This window comes from Pseudorca crassidens, chromosome 2, assembly GCF_039906515.1.
Source record: "Pseudorca crassidens isolate mPseCra1 chromosome 2, mPseCra1.hap1, whole genome shotgun sequence".
Taxonomy (NCBI): domain Eukaryota; kingdom Metazoa; phylum Chordata; class Mammalia; order Artiodactyla; family Delphinidae; genus Pseudorca; species Pseudorca crassidens.
In genome coordinates this window covers 156,459,582-156,482,491 of record NC_090297.1, presented here as the reverse complement: position 1 = coordinate 156,482,491, position 22,910 = coordinate 156,459,582, and the positions used below count along the sequence as shown (strand labels likewise).

General features: G+C 40.5%; 1 protein-coding gene and 1 pseudogene across 1 annotated transcript; both read right to left on the bottom strand.

Moving 5' to 3' along the window:
• Positions 1 to 2,587: 2,587 nt before the first annotated feature.
• On the bottom strand, positions 2,588 to 4,109 carry LOC137220021 (signal recognition particle 14 kDa protein-like; annotated as a pseudogene).
• Positions 4,110 to 4,776: 667 nt separating this feature from the next.
• MAP1LC3C (microtubule associated protein 1 light chain 3 gamma) lies at positions 4,777 to 19,806 on the bottom strand. The gene is made up of 6 exons (XM_067729475.1): positions 17,290 to 19,806; positions 16,454 to 16,612; positions 15,581 to 15,656; positions 15,419 to 15,474; positions 5,776 to 5,882; positions 4,777 to 5,008 (listed from the first exon to the last, which is right to left on the bottom strand). Exons 2-6 carry the CDS (start codon positions 16,484 to 16,486, stop codon positions 4,789 to 4,791), a joined length of 492 nt encoding a protein of 163 aa, XP_067585576.1. The 5' UTR covers positions 16,487 to 16,612; positions 17,290 to 19,806; the 3' UTR covers positions 4,777 to 4,788.
• Positions 19,807 to 22,910: the final 3,104 nt, after the last annotated feature.

Genomic DNA, 22,910 nt, shown 5'->3' with positions numbered 1-22,910 from the left:
CCCTCAAGGCCCTCACCTCCTATCTAGCCTCATATGGCACTGTTCCTTATGTGTTCCACTCACTCTCAAAGTTCCAGCCACACTGGAATGATTTTAGTTCTTCAAATATTCCATCCTGTTTTCTGTACCTAGAATATCTCTCCTTCTCTTCTTGATCTAATTCTTTCTCACCATATATTTGCTTCAACATCACATCCTCCAGGAATTATTCCTGGACTCCAAATTTGACTGGATGCTATAGGTACTTATCTAGAGCACCGTATCCCCTTATCACACTGCACTGTAATGTGCTGACCCGTTGTGAGCATACAATAGAAACCTGTTTCATGAAATAAAGTTTAATATATGTATTTTACTATGCACCTATCATATGTCACTCTCTAGCACTGACATGACAACATCAAGCTTTTACAAGGCACCATTTATATATGTATATATATGTATATATAATATATATTAGCTAATATGTGTGTACATATTTGTACACACATATTAGCTAATATCTATATCTATCTATCTATCTATCTATCTACCTATCTATCTATGCAGCTTAGTTAAGCACTATATTTGGCAGATACTCTAAAGCAGAGAGACTTTCTGGGTTATGGTATACCATATTGGGGTATAGATCACAAGAGCAAGGACCAAACTTCTGCGCACTTCATAAGGAAAGAGGTAATTATTTCAGCCCAAATACCCATACTGACCAAGTGGCTACAGTAAAGGTGGAGAGCCACAAGGCCATTCTCCCTCGAGTCCAACAGAAGACAGAGTGAAGCTGGAAGGCTAGAGCCAGCCACAATCACCACTGGCCCAGGGAGGCAGAGGGCCAAAGGCAGGCAGAGAAGAAAGGGTGAACAGTGAAGAAACATGCATTTATTGGTGAAAAATAAATCACAGAAAACGTAGGATGTGGTTGGTGGAGGAGTAGGCTAGGTGTGCTTTTCAAAAGTATGTGGTTGATGAAATATGGCCACAGATTCTGAATTGAAGTATTTTCCGTCAAGAGGTGCTCTTTCCCCCGCCGTCTTAATCTGGGCGTTACCAAAGAATGTGGCAGAAATGACTCTAGGCAGGTGTCCAGAGCCAGAGCTACAAGAGGACTTGCATTTTCCCCTTTGCCCCCTTGGAATGCAGCCCTGAAGCCCCCATTTGAGGAGCTGACCTAGCTTTCTGAGGATAAGAGGCAAAGTGAGTGGTCCAAGCCACCAGCAAATAGCCAGAACCAAAGGCTGGGCCTGGTGACAGCGGAGTGCAGCTCTTCTCAGAACTTCCAGCTTCGGATCCTCCAGCTGAGTGAGTGAGCCCAGGTGAAAACAGCAGAGGAACCTCCAACCAATCCACAGAATCATGGGAATTTCCATGATTTCTCCATGGAAATAATAAAGCCTTGTTTTATGTCACTGAAACTTAAAGTGGTTTGTCATGCAGCAATAGTGAACAACAAAGTTGTGTTTTGTGTCCTTTTTCTTCTTGGTGGTAAAGGCCTGAATGGAAAATAAAACAGAAGAAATTGACGGGAGGGAACATCAAAAACAGGCTGAGTACAGAAGAAATAGTTCCTGAGGAATCTTGTCTTGAATCTTCCTACTTCTACCCTCTGTATTCCCACCCCTCTAGTCATTTCTACCTCCATTCTGGTGGCTAATGGATACTTTTCATTGTTGTTATTTTTACTTTAATTGAATATAATGTAATCATCTAAAATAATAGTTCAGTTTAATTTGGTTTAATGTTACAGTGTTCATTGTTCAAGAGAAATTGGCCCAGATTATTCTGTGGGGGTGGTAAAGAAATGGTTAAATGAAATAACTGAAGACTGGGTATAAATGAAAGCAAGACTCATTAGAGACTCCAGGGTCTAGAGAAAGGACTAAAAGAAAGTAGCTACCAATAAATTATTTGGTGAACCTTTATTATGTGCCCATTGTAAATAGAGCCACTGAAAACATCCTGCTCCAAACAGAAAAGACAAAACATGTAGGGAAGAAGCATCAGTAAAAATACTGGAAATCAAAACATCACAGCTCACTTTCCTGCAAAGTGTACAAGCTCTCCCCCAGATCTATGCAGGGCTGGCTCTTTCTCCTGTGGACTCATTTCAATTGTCACTCCTCAGCGAGGTCTCCCTGACCACCAAGGTAAGGTATCTCCCCATCTCTGTCCCAGGACCCTGTCTCCTGGCCTTCATACCACTTATAATGCTTCTCTGTGTTTTCTTTCTTCCCTCACTGGAGAGAGCTGCATGAGGCTGAGCCCTTATTTGTCTTGTTTGCTGCTGTAGCTCCAGCTCTTTGAAGCGCCTGGCACACAAGAGATGCTTAATCAATGTTTACTCACCATAAGTGAATAAAAAACAAAAAAAAAAACAAATTAATAAAGGGAAACTTCACTAAAATGGAGTCAAGAGGCCAGAGGGGGAGCTCTCACTCAATGTCAATACAGATCCCAACAGAAAGAGATGGTATCTTGCATCTCCTGCAGGAAGTGACACTACTATCACCAGCAAGATTTTCTTCTCGCAACAGCTCAGCCAATGGAAGACGGTCACAACTCAGACAATATTTGTTCATAACAACCCCTGCTAACTTCCCCTTCTCCTCTATAAAAGACTTCCCTCTCCTTTGTTTTACCAGACTTGCATGTGGTTTGCCATAGTTGCACGTCCCAAACTACAATTCTTTGCTGCTCAGGAATAAACCCATTTTGCTGTTAAAAAAAAAAATTATCCTTTTTCATGAAATTACTTTTTCCTTCTCCAAACCCAGTTCAGACTGCACTCCCCTGGAAGCTCTCCCTCCTTCGGGCTCCCCCATGCTCCCCGTTAACTATTTTTATGTGACCAAGCTCCTCCGCAGTTCTGTGTTCACCACTCTGTCTCCCATGTGGGGTAGTAAGCAAGTGTAACTCAGCTTCAATTCAAGCACTACTAGGTCCTCACCAAGTGAAGAAAGGAAGACTGGTAGAGGGGATAAGCCAGTCTACGCCAGTCTGCCTGATTTCACAACCTGGTTTTGCTGCTTGCTAGTTGTTAGGTGAGTTTCTTGACCTTTCTCTGACCCAATTTCCTCATCCTTAAAATGGGAGTAATAATACTTAACAGATAAAATGATTATGAGGACTTAATACATGTAGAGTGCATTGATCAATGCCTGGCCCATAATAAGGATTTTTTTTTTAACATCATTAACTTGGAATTTTTATTCTTGATGATTTTGTAATAGGCTTACCCTTAGTTTGGTTAAGCAAACTCTCATTTGGCTATGAGAACTCATTCAAATTTGCTAGAGAAACTATGATGATAAAATTATACAGCAAGCTGGGAAAAATACCCATGAAATAACACAACTTTTTGTAAAACTGTCAGGTTTCAATTCCAGTAACCCATAAGACAGGGCTTAAAGCCTGTTCATAATCACATCATTCCAAAATGAGGAGCTATTGCCAGAAACATTTTATGGGGTGGGAAAAGGAATAAAAGATGGTCAGTGCTGATAAATACTGGTTTAATGATACAGTGCTCTTCACAGACGGCTACAGAGACTGTAAACTATTATCCAGAAACATACAACCATACAACACAGACCACTTAGCCAGACCTAAATTAAACTGGCTTCTTGTTACTACCCTGTAAACACTACAGCCCTTCCTCCATCCAAAAATGACCCTAATCTCACATGAAAACAGTTACTGTAGGGGAATCAGAAACCCAGCTTTGTGGCCAAAAGTAAAAACCAAAGGAAAAATAGCAATTCAGTGGTTAGCTGGTGAAAGCGGGAAACCTGGTGCCCTTCACTGCGCTGCTTTGCTCTTCTTACTCTGGCTCTTTTTCAGCCCATCCATGTTAGCTCTCAATAGGTTTGAACAAGCCATCTGAAACGTATTCACTTCTTTGGAGCTCACCACAGTGCTGATCTTTTTCCCATCAGTAGCTCTTAACAGACACTTGTTTTCTGAGGGCTCAAAGCCCTCCACAGAACCCTTCCTTGGAATGGGTTTAGTTCGACCATCATACTTCTTCAGGTGATGCACACGCTGCCCGACAACCGGCGCTTCTGGTAGAGCCTGGTCAGCTCCGTCAGGAACTGCTCTCTCTCCAGAAGCACCATCCTGGCGCTGCTGGCTCCACTCTGTCAGCATAAGCCCCAAGCCCCATAATAAGGATTTAAACACAATTCATTATTTAAAAAATTCTATTGCAAGGAAAACTAATCATTTAAATTATTTGAAACTGAGCAGTAACAATTTTGGCATAAATCTGTGTGGCATAGACAGACTAAAAGAATATAAGGGGAAATAACCGAGTCAAGTGAATGCTGTGGAAATAACAATAATCTCTTTAATGACACAGGTAAGACCACTTCCCCTCTGTGCCCATCCCCCCACCATCCCCACCATGAGGCAGTTCACACTGGTTGCATTAAGCTCCACGGAGACTATCCACACATCTCAGGTTCTCCATGCCCGAGCATACACGTGACTCCTGCCCACAACAGGGAGATCAAATCCCTCAAGGGACCCTAGCCTGGCTTCCCCCAGAGGAGACGCTTAAAATACCTCCCCAGCTCATTGCACAAGTTAACCACTTAGAAAAGACTTACTGTTTACAAAATTCTCAAGAGCCACCAAAGAGCACGAGCACAAAAAGCAAATGGGGCAGGCATTGCCTCACTGTCACGGTTGGTGCTGATCACTGCAGGGCGTCCTTGCCCCCTGGACCATCACTGCACACACAGAAAGAGGTCCGTGTCTCCTGCACTGGTGAATGCATTGGTTAGAGGATACGTATTATAGAGGATAGCAGGGCCTGCCCCCAAGGTTGCTCCCATCCTTGGGGGCTGCAGACCCCAAGCAGCCAAATATCTGGGAGGCATAGGTCATGTACACGAAGCCATCCTCATCCTTGTAGTCCCTGTAGATCTCTGCCATGGTCACATTCATACTTCCGAAGTTCTTGTTGTTCACCAGCAAGTAAAAGGATTCAGTGGCCCCAAGGACCATGCGGCTCCTGGGTTGCGGAAGAGGGTGTGTGTGGGGGGGGGGCAGGAAGGGAAAAAGTTAACCTGGAAGGGAATGACCCCTGATCCATAGCCTTTCTTACCTCTGTCTGGCTAGTGTCTGGCCGTATCGAACCAAGATGCCCCCACCTCCCCACTTTAGCCCAGTCATCCTCAAACTTTAGACTGTTTTGATAGCAGAGCAAGCTGAATCTGTTGGTAATGGCTAGCGCTGTCTAACCACCGTCAGACCATACATTAGAGGCACAGCCAGTACACCCCCAGTCTCAGCTAGGAGGGGCTAAATTTATGTTGTGGGTGGGAGAGGAAATAGTTTCAGAACGTGGTTAACCAACACTGGATAATCCAAAGCCCTGCCACAAAGGGGAAAATATTTAGAGGTAAAATGCTGTCACTGGGCTTTTAAAATCTTGAAAACAGAGGGCTTTGGACCATTTCCCAAAGATTCCTTTGAAAAATTCTTAGAGAAATTTGAAGACAGAAATTAAAACACAGTACCACTAAAATGTTGAAGCAAAAGAAAATATAGCTGGTACATCAAAATTGGGAGCTCTCACTTATTTTAGTGTTGTAGCAAGGTAATGGACATCTTTTTAAAATTGGTTGATCATGAGATCATCCTTTTCAAAGGCAGAGTTGAAGAGAAAAGTTGAAGCACAAATCCTTCTCCTTGTCTCTCTGCCATATCCCATCTCTCATTGTTCCAAAAAGCCCAGGGCCACACAGCACATACCCCCATGAGCACTTCGTTACCTACCGGATGACACTGAGGAACTGGGTCATGGTCAGCTCCTGTGTGACCAGGAACTTGGTCTTGTCCAGTGAGGGCAAGAGCTTCTCCCTGGGATAGCGCTCCACTGTCACCTGTCAAGAGTTTCGACCTTCATCTCTTCTGAAGAAACTGCCAAAGAATACATCTCAGTTCTCTATGTCTTAGGAACTTGGAATAGAGAGAAGGAAGTCATTGGCTGGGTTCTTTTTTTGTGAAATTTTGAATTCTATTTAATTTATTTTTTTATACAGCAGGTTCTTATTAGTTATCTATTTTATATATATTAGTGTATACATGTCAATCCCAATCTCCCAATTCATCACACCACCATCAACCCCCGCCCCCGCCACTTTCCCCCATTGGTGTCCATACGTTTGTTTTCTACATCTGTGTTTCTATTTCTGCCCTGCAAACCAATTCATCTGTACCATTTTTCTGGTTCCATATATATGCGTTAATATACGATATTTGCTTTTCTCTTTCTGACTTACTTCACTCTGTATGACAGTCTCTAGATACATCCAAGTCTCTATAAATGACCCAATTTCATTCCTTTTTATGGTTGTGTAATATTCCATTGTGTATATGTAACACATCTTTTTCTTTAAAACATCTTTCTTGAAGTATAATTGCTTTACAATGGTGTGTTAGTTTCTGCTTTATAACAAAGTGAATCAGCTATACATATACATATATCCCCATATCTCCTCCCTCTTGCATCTCCCTCCCACCCTCCCTGTCCCACCCTTCTAGGTGGTCACAAAGCACTGAGCTTATCTCCCTGTCCTATGTGGTTGCTTCTGACCAGCTATCTATTATACATTTGGTAGCATATATAAGTCCATGCCACTCTCTCACTTCGTCCCAGCTTACCCTTCCCACTCCCCATGTCCTCAAGTCCAATTTCTACATCTGAGTCTTTATTCCTTTCTTGCCCCTAGGTTCTTCAGAAACTTTTTTTTTTAGATTCCATATATATGTGTCAGCATACGGTATTTGTATACTCTTTCTGACTTACTTCACTCTGTATGACAGACTCTAGGTCCATCCACCTCACTACAAATAACTCAGTTTCATTTCTTTTTATGGCTGAGTAATATTCCATTGTATATATATATATAGGTGCCACATCTTCTTTATCCAATCATCTGTCAATGGACACTTAGGTTGCTTCCATGTCTTGGCTATTGTAAACAGAGCTGCAATGAACATTGTGGTACATGACTCTTTTTGAATTACGGTTTTCTCAGGGTATATGCCCAGTAGTGGGATTGCTGGATCGTATGGTAGTTCTATTTTTAGTTTTTTAAGGAACCTCCATACTGTTCTCCATAGTGGCTGTATCAATTTACATTCCCACCAACAGTGCAAGACGGTTCCCTTTTCTCCACACCCTCTCCAGCATTTATTGTCTGTAGATTTTCTGATGATGGCCATTCTGACTGCTGTGAAGTGATACCTCATTGTAGTTTTGATTTGCATTTCTCTAATGATTAGTGATGTTGAGCATCCATTCATGTGTTTATAATAATATAAGATATAAGAATATTCTTATATCTGCTTCTGTGTTTGATCTGTTATGAAATGTTGCTTTGGTTGAGTTATATGAAGAAAATCTGGCCCCACATGTATTTGTAATTGGAAAATGCATTTTAGCATAATAGCATTTTTATTTAATTGTAATTTTTCTTCTTTTATTTTACACCAAAATTCAACAAGTGGTAGTTTCTTAAAAGTTAGTTGTAATGCAGAATATGAAACCATATAAATTGACTTTTTATACTCTGTGTAACATTACAGTCCATTGGTCCATATTGTACTTTGTATGCATCTTTTACTCATGCATGATTTTATAACATTGGCATTGATTATTTGGAAATTGTGGGTTTATTGAGTTGTGCTTATCTTGTGATTTTGTCTGTATAGCTTTGCTTTTACCATTTGTCCTAGGGTTCTTCTGTCCGCTTTTTTTGTTTTAATACAGTGTTTAGCGCTTGATATCATTGGTGGATTTGTTTGTTGGTGTGGTTGCTCTCTTCTTTCATTCTGTTTAAAAATTTTTTTATATTTCTTATTTTAATAACTTCATTTTATGTTATTTTAGTTTTTTTTTTTCCTTCTTTCTTTTTTTGTCCCTTTTCTTCTGAGTTGGGTGGCTGACAGGGTCTTCGTGCTCCAGCCTGGTGTCAGGCCTGTGCCTCTGAGGTGGGAGAGCCAAGTTCAGGACATTGCTCCAGCAGAGACCTCCCGACTCCATGTAATATCAAATGGCGAAAGCTCACCCAGAGACTGCCATCTCAACGCTAAGGCCCAGCTCCACTCAATGACCAGCAAGTTACAATGCTGGAAACCCTATGCCAAACAACTAGCAAGACATGAATACAACCCCACCCATTAGCAGAGAAGCTGCCTAAAATCATCCTAAGTTCACAGACACCCCAAAACACACTGGTGGATGTGGCCCTGCCCACCAGGAAGACAGGACCCAGACCCACCTACCAGAACAGTCACCACTCCCCTCCACCAGGAAGCCTACACAATCCACTGAATCAACCTTAGCCACTAGGGGCAGACACCAAAAACAATGGGAACTACGAACCTGCAGCCTGCAAAAAGGAGACACCAAACACAGTAAGTTAAGCAAAATGAGAAGACAGAAAAACACACAGGAGATGAAGGAGCAAGGTAAAAACGCACCAGACCAAACAAAAGAAGAGGAAATAGGCACTCTACCTGAAAAAGAATTCAGAGTAATGATAGTAAACATGATTCAAAATCTTGGAAATAGAATGGAGAAAATACAAAAAACGTTTAACAAGGACATAGAAGAACTAAAGAGCAAACATAAAATGATGAACAACACAATAAATGAAATTAAAAATTCTCTAGAAGGAATCAATAGCAGAATAATGGAGGCAGAAGAATGGATAAGTGACCTGGAAGATAAAATATTGGAAATAACTACCGTAGAGTAGAATAAAGAAAAAAGAATGAAAAGAATTGAGGACAGTCTCAGAGACCTCTGAAACAACAGTAAATGCACCAACTTTCGAATTATAAGGGTCCCAGAAGAAGAGAAAAAGAAAGGGACTGATAAGATATTTGAAGAAACTATAGTTGAAAACTTCCCTAATATGGGAAAGGAAAGAGTCAATCAAGTCCAGGAAGTGCAGAGAGTCCCATACATGATAAATCCAAGAAGAAACACACCAAGACACATATTAATCAAACTATGAAAAACTAAATACAATGAAAAACTATTAAAACCAGCAAGTGAAAAATAGGAAATAATGTACTAGGGAATCCCCATAAGGTTAACAACTGATTTTTCAGCAAAACTCTGCAAGCCAGAAGGGAGTGGCAGGACATATTTAAAGTGATGAAAGGGAAAAACCTACAACCAAGATTACTCTACCTAGCAAGTATCTCATTCAGATTTGATGGAGAAATTAACACATTTACAAACAAGCAAAAGCTAAGAGAATTCTGCACCACCAAACCAGCTTTACAACAAATGCTAAGGGAACTTCTCTAGGCGGGAAGCACAAGAGAAGGAAAAGACCCACAATAACAAACCCAAAACAATTAAGAAAATGGTAATAGGAAAATACATATCAATAATTACCTTGGGCTTCCCTGGTGGCGCAGTGGTTGAGAGTCTGCCTGCCGATGCAGGGGACACGGGTTCGTGCCCCGGTCCAGGAAGATCCCACATGCCACAGAGCGGCTGGGCCTGTGAACCATGGCCGTTGAGCCTGCGCGTCCGGAGCCTGTGCTCTGCAACGGGAGAGGCCACAGCAGTGACAGGCCCACGTACTGCAAAAAAAAAAAAAAAAAAAAAAAATTACCTTAAAGGTAAATGGATTAAATGCTCCAACCAAAAGACATAGACTGGCTGAATGGATACAAAAACAAGACCCATATATATGTTGTCTACAAAAGACCCAGTTTAGACCTAGGGACACATACAGACTGAAAGTGAGGGGATGGAAGAAGATATTCCATGCAAATGGAAATCAAAAGAAAGCTGGAGTAGCAATACTGATATCAGACAAAATAGACTTTAAAATAAAGACTATTAAAATAGACAAAGAAGGATGCTACAAAATGTTCAACAGATCAATCCAAGAAGAAGATATAACAATTGTAAATATTAATGCACCCAACATAGGAGCACTTCAATACATAAGGCAAATGCTAACAGCCATAAAAGGGGAAATCGACAGTAACCCAATCATAGTAGGGGACTTTAACACCCCACTTTCACCAATGGACAGATCATCCAAAATAAAAATAAATAAAGAAACACAAGCTTTAAATGACACATTAAACAAGATGGACTTAATTGATACCTACAGGACATTCCATCCAAAAACAAGAGGATACACTTTCTTCTCCAGTGATCATAGAACATTCTCCAGAATAGATCATATCTTCTTGATCACAAATCAACCTTTGGTAAATTTAAGAAAATTGAAACCATATCAAGTATCTTTTCCAACCAGAGTGCTATGAGACTAGATATCAATAACAGGAAAAAATCTGTAAAAAATACGAATACATGGAGGTTAAAGAATACACTACTGAATAACCAAAAGACCATTGAGGAAATCAAAGAGGAAATCAAAAAATACCTAGAAACAAATGACAATGAAAACACAATGACCCAATACCCATAGGATGAAGCAAAAGCAGTTCTAAGAGGGAATTTTTTTTTTTTTTTTTTTTGCGTTATGTGGGCCTCTCACCGTCGTGGCCTCTCTCGTTGCGGAGCACAGGCTCCGGACATGCTGGCTCAGCGGCCATGGCTCATGGGCCCAGCCGCTCTGCGGCATGTGGGATCCCCCCGGACCAGGGCACGAACCCGTGTCCCCTGCATCGGCAGGTGGACTCTCAACCACTGCGCCACAAGGGAAGCCCTAAGAGGGAATTTTATACCAATAAAATCCTACCTCAAGAAACAAGAAACACCTCAAATAAACAACCTTACCTTACACCTAAAGCAATTAGAGAAAGAAGAACAAAAAACCCACAAAGTTAGCAGAAGGAAAGATATCATAAAGATCAGATCAGAAATAAATGAAAAATAAATGAAGGAAACAATAGCTAAAATCAATAACACTAAAAGCTGGTTCTTTGAGAAGATAAACAAAATTGATAAACCATTAGGCAGACTCATCAAGAATAAAAGGGAGAAGACTCAAATCAATAGAATTAGAAATGAAAAAGGAGAAATAACAACTGACACTGCAGAAATCCAAAGATCGTGAGAGATTACTACCAGCAACTATATGCCAATGGACAACCTGGAAGAAATGGACAAATTCTTAGAAAAGCACAACCTTCTGAGACTGAACCAGGAAGAAATAGAAAATATAAACAGACCAATCTGTAGCACTAAAATTGAGACTATGATTAAAAATATTCCAACAAACAAAAGCCCATGACCAGATGACTTCACAGGTGAATTCGATCAAACATAAGAAGTGCTAACACCTATCCTTCTCAAACTCTTCCAAAATATAGCAGAGGGAGGACCATTCCCAAACTCATTCTACAAGGCCACCATTACCCTGATACCAAAACCAGACAAAGATGACACAAAGAAAGAAAACTACAGGGTAATATCACTGATGAACATAGATGCAAAAATCCTCAACAAAATACTAGCAAACAGAATCAAACAGCACACTGAAAGGATCATACATCATGATCAACTGGGGTGTATCCCAGGAATGTAAGGATTCTTCAATATATACAAATCAATCAATGTGATACACCATATTAACAAACTGAAGGATAAAAACCATGTGATCATTTCAATGCATGCAGAAAAAGCATTTGACAAAATTCAACATGCATTTATGATAAAAACCCTCCAGAATGTCGGCGTAGAGGGAATTTACCTCAACATAATAAAGGCCATATATGACAAACCCACAGCCAACATCATTCTCAATGGTGAAAAACTGAAAGCATTTCCTCTAAGATCAGGGTCAAGACAACGTTGTCCATTCTCACCATTATTATTCAACATAGTTTTGGAAGTTTTAGACACAGCAATCAGAGAATAAAAAGAAATAAAAGGAATCCAAATCGGAAAAGAAGAAGTAAAGCTGTCACTGTTTGCAGATGACATGAGAACCCTAAAGAGATGCTACCAGAAAACTACTAGAGCTAATCAATGAACTTGGTAAAGTAGTAGGATACAAAATTAATTCACCGAAATCTCTTTCATTCTTATACACTAATGATGAAAAATGTGAAAGAGAAATTAAGGAAACACTCCCATTTACCACCGCAACAAAAAGAATAAAACACCTAGGAATAAACCTACCTCAGGAGAAAAAAGACTTGTATGCAGAAAACTATAAGACACTCACGAAAGAAATTAAAGATGATACAGACAGATGGAGAGATATACCATGTTCTTGGATTGGATGAATCAACATTGTGAAAATGACTATATTACCCAAAACCATCTATAGATTCAATGCAATTCCTATCAAACTACAAATGGCATACTTCAGAGAACTCAAACAAAATCTTTCACAATTTGTAGGGAAACACCAAAGATCCTGAATAGCCAAAGCAATCTTGAGAAAGAAAAGCAGAGCTCTAGGACCATGCTCCTGGACTTCAGACTATACTACAAAGCTACAGTAATCAAGGCAGTATGGTACTGACACAAAAACAGAAATATAGATCAATGGAACAAGATAGAAGCCTAGAGATAAACCCGTGCACATATGGTCACCTTACTTTTGATAAAGGAGGCAAGGATATACAATGGAGAAAAGACAGGCTCTGCAATAAGTGGTGCTCGGAAAATTGGATAGCTACATGTAAAAGAATGAAATTAGAACACTCCCTAACACCATACACAAAAATAAACTCAAAGTGGATTAGAGACCTGAATGTAAGGCCAGATACTATAAAACTCTTAGAGGAAAACATAGGCAGACTACTCTATGACATAAATCATAGCAAGATCCTTTTTGACCCACCTCCTAGAAAAATGGAAATAAAACCAAAAATAAACAAGTGGGGCCTAATGAAACTTAAAATCTTTTGCACAGCAAAGGAAAACATAAACAAGATGAAAAGACAACCCTCAGAATTGGAGAAAATATTTGCAAATGAAGCCACTGACAAAGGATTAATCTCCAAAATTTACAAGCAGCTCATGCAGCTCAATATCAAAAAAACAAATAACACAATCCAAAAATGGGCAGAAGACCTAAATAGACATTTCTCCAAAAAAGATATACAGATTGCCAAAAAGCACATGAAAGGATGCTCAACATCACTAGTCAATAGAGAAATGCAAATCAAAATTATAATGAGGTATCACCGCACACCAGTTAGAATGGCATCATCAGAAAATCTACAAACAACAAATGCTGGAGAGGGTGTGGAAAAAAGGGAAGCCTCTTACACTGTTGGTGGGAATGTAAATTGATACAGCCACAATGGATAACAGTATGGAGGTTCCTTAAAAAACTAAAAATAGAACTACCATCCGACCCAGCAATCCCACTACTGGGCATTTGCCCTGAGAAAACCATAATTTTAAAGAGTCATGTACCACAATGTTCATTGCAGCTCTATTTACAATAGCCAGGACATGGAAGCAACCTAAGTGTCCATTGACAGATGAATGGATAAATATGTGGAATATTACATATTATACAATGGAATATTACTCAGCCATAAAAAGAAACGAAATGAGTTATTTGTAGTGAGGTAGATGGACCTAGAGTCTGTCATACAGAGTGAAGTAAGCCAGAAAGAGAAAAACAAATTACGTATGGTAACACATATATATGGAATCTAAAAACTAAATAAATAAGTTTCTGAAGATCCTAGGGACAGGACCAGAATAAAGATGCAGACATAGAGAATGGACTTGAGGATATAGGGAGGGGGGTGGGTAAACTGAGAGAAAGTGAGAGAGTGGCATGGACATATATACCCTACCAAATGTAAAATTGATAGCTAGTGGGAAGTAGCCACATAGCACAGGGAGATCAGCTTGGTGCTTTTTGAGCACCTAGAGGGGTGGGAGGAAGGGAGATGCAAAAGGGAAGGGATATGGGGATATATGTATATGTATAGCTGATTCACTTTGTCATACAGCAGAAGCTAACACACCATTGTAAAGCAATTATACTCCAACAAAGGTATTTAAAAACCAAAAAACAAATCCACCAACGATAAGAAGAGCTAAAAACTATACTAAAAAAACCCAAAAAACAGACAGACAGCATCCTAGGACAAATGGTAAAAGCAAAGCTATACACACAAAACCACACAAAGAAGCATACACATACTCACAAAAAGAGAAAAGGAAAAAATATATATCGTTGCTCCCAAAGTCCACCATCTCAATTTTGGGATGATTCGTTGTCTATTCAGGTATTCCAGTGATGCTGGGTACATCAAGTTGATTGTAGAGATTTAATCTGCTGCTCCTGAGGCTGCTGGGAGAGATTTCCCTTTCTCTTCTTTGTTCGCACAGCTGCTGGGGTTCAGCTTTGGATTTGGCCCTGCCTGTGGGTGTAGGTCACCTGAGGGCATCTGTTCTTTGTTCAGACAGGACGGGATTAAAGTAGCTGCTGATTAGGGGGCTCTGGCTCAGTCAGGTGGGGGTGTGGGAGGGGTACGGATGCGGGGCGAGCCTGGCAGCAGAGGCCTGCATGACGTTGCAATAGCCTGAGGCACGCCATTTGTTCTCCCAGGGAAGTTGTCCCTGGATCACGGGACCCTGGCAGTGGCGGGCTGAACAGGCTCCCGGGAGGGGAGGTGTGGAAAATGACCTGTGCTCATACACAGGCTTCTTGGTGGCTGCAGCAGCAGCCTTAGCGTTTCATGCCCGTCTCTGGGGTCTCCGCTGATAGCCGCAGCTCACGCCTGTCTCTGAAGCTCGTTTAGGCAGTGCTCTGAATCCCCTCTCCCCGCGCACCCCGAAACAATGGTCTCTTGCTTCTTAGGCAGTTCCAGACTTTTCCCTGGACTCCCTCCCGGCTAGCTGTGGCGCACTAGCCCCCTTCAGGCTGTGTTCACGCCGCCAACCCCAGTCCTCTCCCTGGGATCTGACTTCTGAAGCCTGAGCCTCAGCTGCAGTCCCTGACCACCCCGGCGGGTGAGCAGACAAGCCTCTTGGGCTGGTGAGTGCTGGTCGGCACCGATCCTCTGTGCGGGAATATCTCTGCTTTGCCCTCTGCACCCCTGTTGCTGCGCTCTCCTCCATGGCTCCAAAGCTTCCCCCCCATCTCCGCCAGTGAAGGGGCTTCCTAGTGTGTGGAAACCTTTCCTCCTTCACAGCTCCCTCCCACTGGTGCAGGTCCCGTCCCTATTCTTTTGTCTCTGTTTTTTCTTTTTTCTTTTGCCCTACCCAGGTACGTGGGGAGTTTCTTGCCTTTTGGGAAGTCTGAGGTCTTCTGTCATTGTTCAGTAGGTGTTCTGTAGGAGTTGTTCCACATGTGGATGCATTTCTGATGTATTTGTGGGGAGGAAGGTGATCTCCATGTCTTACTCTTCTGCCAACTTGAAGGTCTCTCCCTGGGTTTTGCTTTCTCAAAGAACAGGATATCACAGGCGTCCCCTGAGGAGTTCAATGTCTTACCGGGATCTTGCCAGGGAACTTCACTAGGATTCCAGCAACTTCCTCCCTTCTGGTTGCTGTGAACATTTAAGATTAAATGAACACGTCAGCATGGAACAGAAGCCTGTATCTTCTTGTCTCCCTGTCTCAAGGGCCAAAACCCAGCTATTCTGAGAACTTTACCTGAGCTCTTTCTTTGCTTGAAAGGTCTGAGGCTTGGGCTTTTCTGTGGAGTCTGCATTTTGTTCAACAGCTGTGTCTGTGTGTGATTTAAAAAAAAAAAAATCTCACAACCAGGACCTAACTCATTCTTCCAGCTGCTTCCAAACTGCCTGTAGGATCCCAAAGGAGGCTTTTATGTAGGGCTGTGTGACATCAGCCTTCTCCATCCCTCCCTTTTCCAGATTCCCCCTCCCTGGGCAGGAGCAGGTCAGTTCTGAGAATGGGAATGGAACAGCCACCTTCTTCTGGTTAAAGAAAGTCACTTCGCTCACTGCCATTTAAAAATTTGTCTTTGCTAAAGAAATTAAGATTTACAATGTAGTGCATTGGTCGTCACTATAAATGGTCCTGTGAGCTAAGGAGTTATGGATAGAAACTGTCTTGTGTCAGGACATTTTAATACTATAGTAATGAAGTAAGTTGAAGATCAATTCACCTTACCCTGAAATATGCTGCTATTTTTCACAGTAAGAAATAGGTATTCCAGAACGGTTGAGTAATTTGTCCAGATAAAAAGATATAAAGCCAGAGTTAAAATCCAGGTGTGTATCAAAGTAATATTATACTCTGAAGCTTACCAACATATTTTGTCATATTTTTTACATGGTCTAGGTAAATGTGTGTAGGTCTAGGAATGTGTGTAGAACACTTATCATACTCAGGATCTTGCATTTAAAAGATGATGAAACTGAGATCCATGGAAATTGACTCACTGGCCTAGGGTCAAATGGACAGAGACAGACCAGGGTGTTCTCACACCATCGTGCTTCTTTTCTGCATTAATTATGGTTTTAGTGATTCAGCTTCCCCATTTGATGCTGACTACCTCCTTACCTCACATCCAGGAGCACAGTGGTCCCTCTGCATTATTCAGAGCCATCTATGTTCTGAGAATAAATAGGACCATTTGGATCTTCTCCACGGTCTCTGAAGGTACCATGATCTTCACAGTTCCATTCCATGCAGGACAGTGGACATTAAAAATTCTTCAGCCTAATGATGATGACATAGAGAAAAGTGACCAAACATTCTCCAGGTTTGTTGAGGGACAGAAAGAAAAGTAGGTTATTCTGCTCTTTACATAACTACTTTAAAACTTCTCTCTTTTTTTTAAATTTTGCTTTTCCCTGCCTAGGAAACTAGTACAGTAGTTGCTGGACTCACTCTGAGTCCTTTAGTCCAGAGGGAGGAGAGGGAACTTGGCTTCAGTAGTTAGAAGGGTGTCTTAGAAGGCCTCCAGAACCTAGAGCCACTCCTCCACGGACAGCATCCTTCCCTGACCCTACACAGGCCCAGTGGAGTAAGTTGGGGCAATGACTTGAGGTGCTAGAATCCAGTTATGGTCTGACAGTCTTCCACAAAGACATGATTGCCTTGGGACCATTTTCTGTTCCCTTGCTTGAACTCCCCCTTCCTCCCCATCTCCCCCAATATCATCTAACCAATCCCTTAATCTCTGGGCTTTCAAAATGTCTTTTCCGTTGCTCAAGAAGAAAGACTCCTACATATTTCATATTAACTTTATAATATTTTCCTTTCATAGCTACTTATATTTTATTTGAGAAAAGTAATCATCATTACCATTAAATGGTTCTATAGTTAGGATAGGCTATGCAGTAAGAAATATACTCCTAAATTTAATAACTAAACATAAAAAGGTTCATTCTCACCTACATTACAGTCCAGTACATGTACGAGGCTCCCCGTCTGGCACTGTTCCAGAAGAAATTCAGGTGCGTATGCTGCTTTACACTTGCAATTCTGTCATCTCAAAGTCCTTTGTTTCCACAAGGTCAGATGAGAAAAATAGGTGGAAAAGACACACTTACACTTCGCCTTCTCGGACTTAACGTGCTTAAGGTGGTACCTATTGAGTGTTCATTCACCTTCCATTGATGAACATTAATCATATGACCCTAGCTATAGAGAGGTGTCTAACATAATCCCTACTTTTTCCACCACAATGATTATATTCCAAGCAACTCCTATGTTCTTTATTAATTTTATATTTTAATACTGCACAAGAAAAGTGTGCTCTGGGAGTTATATCACTTGGGGCTGAACTCTGGATCTATCACCTACTGGCTGTGTGACCTTGTGCCAATTGATAAACCTCTTTGTCTGCCTCAGTTACCCTGTGCGTAAAATAAAAATAAAATCTACCTTGTGGGACCGTGAGCATCAAATGAATTAGTTAATATATGCAAACACTTAGAACAATGGCTTGTACATACAACTCAATAAGCATAAATTAATGTTTTCACCATTTGGTTGATGAACAGCCTGAGGATCAGAGGGGTAACACAGTCTATGAAAAAGACAAGGTCAGTCTGGACAACAGACTTGGCTTATCAACATCACGAATGTCTTCATCATCACCATTATCCTTCATTGGAATAGGGAGGAAGCACACTTATTGTGTTTGACACTGTGCTTGCTAAACACTACCTATATTTTCTCAATTATTTCTTCTGAAAAAAGAGAACTGAAGCTCAGAGAAACAGAATAACATGCTCTGGATCGCACAGCTGGTGGGATTTGAACAACACAAAAACCATGCTCCTAATGTGTTCTGGAATTTTAAATTAAAAACTTGGGAGTAGAAAATCTTGTGGTCTTAGGGGAAATATTTTCTGAAACATTTCTCTAGCAGCCTCCTCATCCCAGCAGTTCTTAAATGGCCAGCCTGTCACCCCACTGTATAGATCTTTGAAGTTCAGATCAAAATGAAGAATGCATCCTCTATTCCCCCAAATGCGAAGACTATTTCTTCCTTACTCCCCAAACACCATCATAGATGGTCGCTTCAGAAATCAAAAGATGGCATCCCAGAACAAAGGTGAGTAGGCTGCCTTCAGGTCCTTTGGATGTCAGGGTAAATGATTTAAAGGCCTGCCCCACAGCTCCAAAAATCCAGTCATATTCCTTGGTCTCCTTTCATGAGTCAACTTGGCAGGTGTTTGTGTCTTATGGAAAAAAAGCTGTTCTGACATCAAAGCATCCCTTGGACATAGGAGAGTAGAAAGGGGAAAATAAGCCTAATATGGGTTTGGAACACAATTTGGAAACCAGATTGGGGACGGTGGCAGGCCTTGATGGAATCAGCCACGGAGGGAGTTGCAAGCCCATTTTTCTAAGATCCTAGGCAAATTCTTGCTTTCTGCACCTCATTATTTATTGTAATGTATTCCTGAGGACACCTGGCCATTGGCCCTGTGGCCTCCTAAGAAACCTCCAGTTTTAGAATGGTCTGGTTTAGCTAGTTTCACTTTTCTGTAAACATATTCTGTGCATCCCTTTCTCTAAGCTTTGGTCACGGAAAGCATCCCCCTCATCCCAACTGCCTCTTATCTATCTTCATTTCATACACCCCATTCAAGCACAGTCAGGTTCCAAATTCTAAAAAGGTCCCAAAGAAGATATATCTATTTCTCCGGGAATATTTGCTATAGGTACAACTCATATCCAATTAATATGACCAAGCATGTGTATATTTAACTTTTCTTGTGTACATGACATATAAATGGCTCTGGCTCATTCCCATCAAACATTTCCTTCGAAGTGTAGAAGATATAGAGGTAATCAAGACACAGAACCTACCCTCACTGAGTGGCCACACTTGAACATCCCTTTCTTGCCTCTGTTCTGCATTAATTGGGCCATTTGTTGCCTAGGTCTAATCTTATCTAAGACAAGAATATACCTGTGAAACACCCTAATAGGAATGGTATCCAGAATGATTTATATCATGAAATGGAGTAAACCTTCCAAGGAAGGCTGTCAAGTGTTTCTCCCTCTTCTAGCCCCTTTTCTGTAAACTGACTTTATATATCTTTGTGGCTAATAAAATTACTAAAACATTCTTCTTTTGGTTTAATAAATTAGCTTTAAAATCTTAATTACCATGAAACCAAGAGTTTCTTCACTTTTCCCCAAAATGCAGTATTGAAATATTTGATGCAACATTGTTTAAATACTGAAAACATTATCTAAATATTAAGAAATAAGTAAATTATGACATGCATTTTATGGAGTTAAAGAGAGTAATTAGTGGTAAACTAATCTATGTATATTAACAGGAAGAGATGTTCAAATCCTATGTGGATTAAAAAGAAGTTAGTTTCAGAAACTATGTTTTAAAGAAGTCACAGACCCAGCAATCCCACTACTGGGCATGTACCCTAAGAAAACCGTAATTCAAAAACATACATGTACTGCAATGTTCATTGCAGCACTATTTACAATAGCCAGGACACGGAAGCAGCCTAAATGTCCATCGACAGAGGAATGGATAAAGAAGATGTGGTACATATATACAATGGAATATTACTCAGCCATAAAAAAGAATGAAACTGAGTTATTTGTAATGAGGCGGATGGACCTAGAGTCTGTCATGCAGAGCAAAGTCAGTCAGAAAGAGAAAAACAAATACCGTATGCTAACACATATATGGAATCTAAAAAAAACAGCACTGATGAACCTAGTGGCAGGGCAGGAATAAAGATGCAGATGTAAAGAATGGACTTGAGGACACAAAGGGGGAAGGGGAAGCTCAGACAAAGTGAGAGGGTAGCATTGACATATATACATTACCAAATGTAAAATGGATGGCTAGTGGGAAGCTGCTGCATAGCACAGGGAGATCAGCTCGGTGCTTTGTGACCACCTAGAGGGGTGGGATAGGGAGGGTGGTAGAGAGACGCAAGAGGGAGGGGATATGGGGATATATGTATACATATAGCTGATTCATTTTGTTGTAGAGCAGAAACTAACACAACATTGTAAAGCAATTATACTCCAATAAAGATATTTAAAAAATAAAAGGCCTTGATATATAAAAATAAATAGATAAATAAATTAAAAATAAAGGAAGTCACAGAAAACAAAGCTTCAGAAAAAAATACCCACCAATTGGACAATAGGGAAGATTAGGATTGGGGGTATTAATCAAAAGAGACTTGAAGTTGGTCTGTAATGTTGGAATTTTTTAACAATATATTTTGTGCCCTACTTGTATAATTAAAAGAAACAAAAGTAAAACATTGTATACGAGGGTGAGTTTTTAAATAGACTTAAAAGCATGTGGAATTTTCTTCAGACCTTAAGCAATGTGGAGGAGCTGCCCTCTTGTGGAGCTTTTGGAACAGTCTTTAAACAGTTACTCATAAATCAAAGAATTTACTGTTTGGTTCACAGAATTTTGGAGTTGTAATTTCTGAGTTGGAGGTCAACCCTTCATGTTTGTCCTGTGAGAAAAAAGAACACAACAAAGTTTCAGTGGTTTATCCAAGGTCACTTGGAGTTTTCGGCAAGTCAGAATTATAAACCAAATCTTCTGATCCCTATCTGGAATTCAGTTATTCTTCTGCCTCCCCTAAACCATGAGTCAACAGGTGTTAAACACTGACATTGTGTTTAGAGAGACTTCAGGTGCTATACAATATACAGTGCCTGGTAGCCGTAAGTCATTTAATAAGAATGTGGAATGCTGACCATATTGCCAGGAACTTGCTGGGGGTTGAGAAACAAAGGTGGATAACACTTTCTGTAATGGATTGTAAAGTCAAATATAATTGACATAGTTTTACATTACCCTCAGCCTGCATCAAGTCATTAAAACAAGCAACAAGTAACAAGCAACAACAGTCTATTGCTGCAGAGGGGTGAGGGGTTGGAGATAGACCCCTTATGAGGCACAAGTGCATGAGGAAGGCTAAAAACTGAGGATAGAGCAGGAACACTGAAAAACAAACAAAACTAAAAACGCTAGCACCACGCTAGAGGAATTTGAAGTCAGTGGTGCACTTGTCATAGCAATAACAAACCCAAACCAGTTAAACTCCTGATGAGAGTTTACAATGTCACACTCTAACCCCTAGTGGAAGAGGCATGCCCATTTCCAGGCATATCATTTACTTCAGTCACTACTGTTCTATATCAACATATGGCATGCAAATCAATCAAAAAATATGAGACACACACACACACAAAACAAGGAAAAAGAAAACAATGTCAAGACACAAGATACAGAACCAGACTCAGAGATGACCCAGATATTAGAAATACCAGAAAAGGTATTTAAAATAACTATAGGTAATATGCCTTGTGTAAAATACAGATAATACGTGCATTAGCAGATTGGGGGAATGTCAGTAGAGAAATGGAAACTGTAAATTAGAAATGCTAGAAATAAAAACAAAAAGCTCAAGGAAAGAGTTGGTTAACTAGAAAATGCGTTCATAGAAATTACCCGAACTGAAATACAAAAACAGAGTAGAAAGTAATCATAACAGCACTAATAGCTGTGGGACAATTTTGAGCAGTCTAACATGTGCAATTGGAATCCCAAAAGAGAGAATGGGAACTACATAGGGAAGTGGGACTGGGAATCATACTGCTCAGTTTATTTTCACTTTATCCCTTCTTTTCAGCATTGAACCTCACCTTTCCCTCAGCTGTGCTTCATGTCTTTTAAGATCAGAGGCTGTCTGGTGCCAATTGCCCAGAGTTAACTTTGGGAAATAAGGATTGTTGCTTGATTTTGTGCACGAGGGACAGGATATGTGGCATCGAATTGCTGCCGTTCCTGTATCCTAAGGTACACATTTTAACATTTTTTAGAATAGTGTGTACCTTAAAGTTGATGGAGTTTTTTTCCAATGGTACATAAAATAATGATGCATCTTACAATCAATTACATTTTCAATTTGATGGAATACTAATACTATTAAAAATTACTGTAAAACAGAAAATATGAAAGACCACACAAAACAAGTAAATGGCTTAATAAATTATAAGGCCAACATTTTACTTTATGATATGGATAGCCTAGTAAGTTATGTTATTATAAGCAAACTGTCATAAAATACACCACCCAGGAACTAAAACTTTGCCAGCAATTCCCAGAATCTCTTCCATGTGCTTTGCTTTAATATCAATGTCCAACCACCCCACCCCCTGTAACCACCACCCTAAATTTTATAGTTATCACTTCTTTATATTTCTCTATTGTTTAATCACCAGAGTGTGCATCCCTAAATAATCTAGTTTAGTTGTGTCTTTTTTTTTTTTTTTTTTTTTTTTTTGATATGCGGGCCTCTCACTGTTGTGGCCTGTCCCATTGCGGAGCACAGGCTCCGGACACACAGGCTCAGCGGCCATGGCTCACGGGCCCAGCCGCTCCGCAGCATGTGGGACTTTCCCGGACCGGGGCACGAACCCGTGTCTCCTGCACCGACAAGCGGACTCTCAACCACTGCACCACCAGGGAAGCCCTGTCCTTTTTTTTAAT

Bases quoted from the DNA above. Each gene is read 5' to 3' on its own strand.
- MAP1LC3C (XM_067729475.1), bottom strand. From the start codon at position 16,486: ATGCAGAGGGACCACTGTGCTCCTGGATGTGAG. The intron at 15,475-15,580 runs GTAAAGTTCTCA...AAATGTTCACAG, and splicing joins CAAGCAAAGAAAGAGCTCAG to CAACCAGAAGGGAGGAAGTT. The intron at 5,883-15,418 runs GTAAGACATTGA...AACTCTTGACAG, and splicing joins AGTTCCCTGGCAAGATCCCG to GTGACAGTGGAGCGCTATCC.